The sequence below is a fragment of the Cryptotermes secundus genome, unplaced genomic scaffold, assembly GCF_002891405.2.
Source record: "Cryptotermes secundus unplaced genomic scaffold, Csec_1.0 scaffold109, whole genome shotgun sequence".
Taxonomy (NCBI): domain Eukaryota; kingdom Metazoa; phylum Arthropoda; class Insecta; order Blattodea; family Kalotermitidae; genus Cryptotermes; species Cryptotermes secundus.
Window position 1 is genome coordinate 723,077 of NW_019737086.1, and position 5,074 is coordinate 728,150.

Below are 5,074 nucleotides of genomic sequence, written 5' to 3' on the forward strand. Positions count from 1 at the left end.
CTTTCTTCATAGTCATGGCATTAAAGCCTCAAATCTTACAACTTTACAAAAGTTTGCTCTGTTCTCCTCCATACTATTCACAATAGAGGTCCACTCAGAACGTCCCCACATTAGCTGGTGTGCATCCATTAAGGTCATCAATGTTACTGAGTACTCTGTATATTTGTTGCACTACAGAACTTCCTTCTGGATATTTATTCATGATGGCATGGCATTCAGATTTCAGCAATGCTGTGCCCAGTATTTCCGGAATCCCTGTATAGAGAAGTAGCATGTAAGATTTTCAACATACCAATCACCACATAAACTACCCTAAAGCACACTGTCAATAAATATACACCCAACACTAATTCACTTCTGAGTTATGAAATAAAATTTAAAAGTTTGTTACATATAAACCGTTTGCAAACCAAGACGTCAACAATGCCTTAATTTTTTACATTCCATTGTGTTAGCATGGCATTTCATGTTACAGGCATGTTGCAAATGATAACGTATCACAACGTGAAGCGATGTCACTGTGTAATTTTCCCTTAAGGAAAGAACACCGCCGTTTCTTTGCTGAACGGGTATTCGAATGTTCCGCGAAAACAATGTATAAACGTTGTCCGACGTCATACCCGTCATACCTTTAATTCCATTCTTCTTTGGATTGCTCAGAGATTGCTATTTGAAATTTTGGTATTTGGTGTTATGGCCATGTTATGTTGTTCGTATATTACTAAGCTGTATAAAAGCGGTATTTTGAAGCAAAGGAGCAGAGTAATTTTCCTTTATCGTAATGTAATACCTGATATCTAAATCATTTAACGTTATGGCTGCAGAAAAAATTTCATCAGGAAGTCTCACTGTAAGGTGATTGTGATCTTGTCCATCTTGCATATTATGATGACTAAGCAATATTTGTGCTGCGGTGTTGAGAACCGCTAGAAATATACGCAGAAGGTATGTGACCATTTAACAATGCCTCCCGAAGGTAAAAAAGGCGACAGAAAAGCTAGCCATGGAAGTCAGGTGAGGAAGAACTTTTGGTAGTGTTCTGGTAGAGTTTATTGAAAATGTGATATTGAAGTGGAGTAAATAAAGGATCATGGTAATAGATCTTAAATTTTTTCGTAACACCATATAGACTTCTGTATTTGAATGCAAGCAGGAGTTGGAAAGATGACGTTAATATGATTCGTTGTGCATGACTTCAGAACACATCAGTGCATAAATTATTGTATGTATTCCTCCTAATATAAGGAACTTGGCTCAAGATGTTAACATTTTAAAATTGTTTAAGAAGATTTTTGTTGATGAACTCGTTTTATTCCTTGGAAGAATACTTTAATTGTAAATTTGACTCCAGTAATTAACTGTGATCTATTATGGTATTGAATAATGTAATGAATCTTATACTGTTATTTCTATGTAGTGTTATTTGTACTATCAATGACTAATTCCTTATCCTATATGTAGTGGATTTATGGAATGTAAATAAATGAGATGAGATGTCTGATATATGTGCTTAGACATGAAGGAAATGTAAAAGATGGACGTCTGCCTCCTCAAACACTGGTTATAGGACATTTTTAAATTATTAAATTTGTCAGAAACATGATACAAATGCTGTGTTTGCATCCATGACTGGTACTGTGGACATTTGCCTGAGAAGGTTAGTGAAGAAATGCATAGAAGGGTGCAGACCGTTGGAGGGAGTGTTGAGAGCAGTGAAAGTAAGTTGTGGAGGGGCTTCTAAATCATGTTTTGTACTATAATCATAGCCATACTAGGCTACTTTCTTTTGAAACCTAGTATTAGTATAGAAACTAAAATGAGCATTGTTGCTTTATTTAAACTAAATACACATTAAAAAGTGGAATAATATCAGCAGGTGAAAAGTACAGTATTCAGTTGTAAATATCTGTCCCATTTTTCACCCTTTTCTGTTTAGATCATCCCGATGAAGTTCATACAAGAAATCAGGTCTTATTTATTTATTTCGTCTCAATAGATCATTGTTACATGATATAGGACAAGTCAGTTATTGTACATTGGCTGATTACAATAAGAGAATAAAGTTACATTACTTAAAATTGTTTACAATAGATTACAGTAGATTACAATAGTTAAGATTTCATATAGTGTAAGGTGGAATCCATATTAGGTCCCCTCGGCACGTCAGCTTCTATATGTCCTATTGTACCTGTACTGGTGATAATATTTTGGTTGTTTTTGTAAACAGACTAGTGTTCTAAGTCACAGTCTTCACTGTGCTGCTTGGTAACATCTTCCAGCAGTGGATGTTCCTCTGCTCTTGGATTGGTGGCCATTATTTGATAGTTCTCTTACTGAAGATTTTACTTTTTTCCATACTGGGTGGATTATTCAGTTCCAATTGCATGTAGTCTTCGTAAGTTTTTCTCGCACTCTAGAAGATATATGTTTATCTGAAAGCATGATAGCCACATATAAATGTACTGCTGACTCATGTAGGATATGTATGTGACATCCATAATTACAACGCCCAAAGAAAATTAAATTTACATATAAATCATTGCAGTACAGTTCTTTTTTAGAAAAGCATTATAAATATGGGTATCACCTTGTATAATAAGGTCCCTGAGCAGATTAAATAAAAAAAAAACTTTTAAGAGACTTAAAATCTGTTGAAACATTCCATTTATTCTGTTGATGAATTTATGTCCCTAAAATTCTGAAGTGAGTGTATTATGGTTTCATGTTAAGACAAATATCTTGTCCTCACTTGATCTATAAAAGAAAATGTTGGATGTTGGGTTTCTTTTGGTATTGAATTTTTGAAAGCGGGACAGTGTAGTGTATGATTGGTTTGTATGAAATCTGTAGGTAGTTAAGTTTCATAGTATTGCTGACTCGTGTATGATATGTATGTTATTTTAATATGTAGTAACTGACTTGTTCTATATCCGGAGGTTGTATCTCCAAATATGGATTCTCGGAACAAATAAACTGATTGATTGATACAATTTGGCAGTGCCTCTTTATCATAATGTTTGCTGAATTCTGTGTGTGTGTTATATGTCACTTATTTTTCTCCAGGCACCATTATCCCCTGGACCTGTACTTGATATCAGTGATGATGAGCTGGTTACAATCTCTGTTCGAGATCTCAACCGTCAGCTGAAAATGAGAGGATTGACTCGGGATGAAATAGTTCGCATGAAACAGCGAAGACGTACACTTAAAAATAGGGGATATGCAGCAAGGTCAGTTTACATTGTAAAGTAAAGGTAAAATAAAAGTAAGGTAAAGGTATCTCTGTAACAGGCTGTTGAGGTTCCCACATTTTTTAGACACTCGGCTCACAGATGGCGGCAAGGTTGTCAGCCCTACATGCTGGCCGCCCTTTACCCCCAAGAACATTCCAAGAATATTCCTGGTACTTATTTCTGTTACTCAAGTGGTCGACCCCAGCACCATAGTGCAGCTGGAAGGATTTGGTCAATTGAATGTATAGTAACTAAAGTGTTCGGCTATGCCATAGTTTAAGCGATACTCGCTGGCTTTCCACTGCAGCAGCCTGGGTTCGATCCCGGGTCTGCTCAAGTGGGATTTGTGGTGGATAAAGTGGCTCTGGGGCAGGTTTTCTCCAAGTACTTCAGTTTCCCCTGCCAATCTTCATTCCATCAATTGCTCCACAATCACCCTCACCTGTCATCTGGGGCTGGTACAATAGGCCAGAAGTGGCCACAGTACAAGGGACTTAGTCCCACTCCACTAGCAATAAAAAAAGTAAAGTGTTTAGTGAGCAGTGGTAAAGCTTGGTACATCTTTAGGCTGCATAAGGTAGTGGAATGGGAAAACATAAAAAATAAATGTTATTATGACCTGTAGAACACTGGGTAAGACCAGTTCTTGCCTCACTATCAGAGTGTGCACATATTAACATTATTTCAGAAACTGCATTGCTACTTGGAAAATAAATTCTCTGATATGAATGAGCAAGATTTTAGAACACATTTCAAATATTACAGTGCTGTCACATTTTATGCATATTTGAAGTAATATAAAAAATATTATTAAACACTCACTTAGTGCGCAAAGTTTGAAATAATGTGAATTCCAATATCACCCTGACTTTACATTTATTTTCTTTGAGAAAACTTGTCTTGACTTATATGAGGCTTTTATGAATGCATCCTCATGTAAAATGCAACCGCACTGTGTCTCAGGTGTGATAAATTTGAATATATTAAAGGAATGAACAGTTAAATACACAAATATGAGGGATGTTCAATAAGTAGGGTTCCTGAGCCTATAAAATTTGTGTTAATGAAGGATTTTGATTTTTCGCAGGTGGTAGCACTAGGTATGGGTAGGCGTAACATGTAACAACATTTGGGAGGTTACCAGTTCCACAGTATTGAAGAAGTGGAAATGACTATTGGTGAATTTTGAATGCACGAACCTAATTTCTACTGCAACAGAATTTTTAAACTCTTGCCAAGGTGGGACAAATGCATCAGTGTGCTCAGGGATTATGCTGAAAAATACTTCAGCAGAATAAAAGAGCTACAATTAACATTGTAATGACTTCTCATTTAAATTGTATGACCTAGGAAACCCTACTTATTGAACAGGATTTTTACTAAATATACATCATCATCATCACTGGCATGACAGCCCTTTGTGAGCCCTGGCCTTCCTCAAGATTGCTCGCCATTCTTCTCTGTTCGATGCTACATTCCTCCAGTTCTTTATACCCAAAATTCTTATGTCCTGCCACACACATTCTTCCCATCTTAACCTTGGTCTTCCCACTCTCCTATTTCCTTCTGGTTTGGTGTTAAGCATTTTCTTGATGGTTCTATTCTCGCCGGCACGTATTATGTGTCCAGCCCATTCAAGCCTTTTCACCTTTATAAATCCAATAATGTCTTGTTCATTAAATAGTTGGTATAGCTCATGGTTATATCTCTTCCTACATATTCCATTTTCTTCCACTGGTCCAAAGATATATCTCAAGATCCTCCTTTCAAATATACTTAACAGTCTTTCATCCGATTTTGACAGTGGCCAGGTCTCAGCGGCATAACATAGCACTGATCTT

General features: G+C 36.4%; 1 protein-coding gene across 2 annotated transcripts in view; it reads left to right on the forward strand.

Annotated features, from left to right (window-relative positions):
* Positions 1-5,074, forward strand: part of LOC111870024 (transcription factor MafK) — an 11,253-nt gene that overhangs the window by 3,600 nt on the left and 2,579 nt on the right. Inside the window, exons 1-2 of one of the 2 annotated variants that reach the window (XM_023861965.2) lie at positions 342-1,014; positions 3,064-3,230. In XM_023861965.2, coding sequence (XP_023717733.1) covers positions 964-1,014; positions 3,064-3,230 — 218 coding nt within the window. In that variant the 5' untranslated portion in view covers positions 342-963. Of the gene's footprint in view, positions 1-341; positions 1,015-3,063; positions 3,231-5,074 lie in introns of those variants that run through there. The other variant, XM_023861966.2, reaches the window with a different exon arrangement.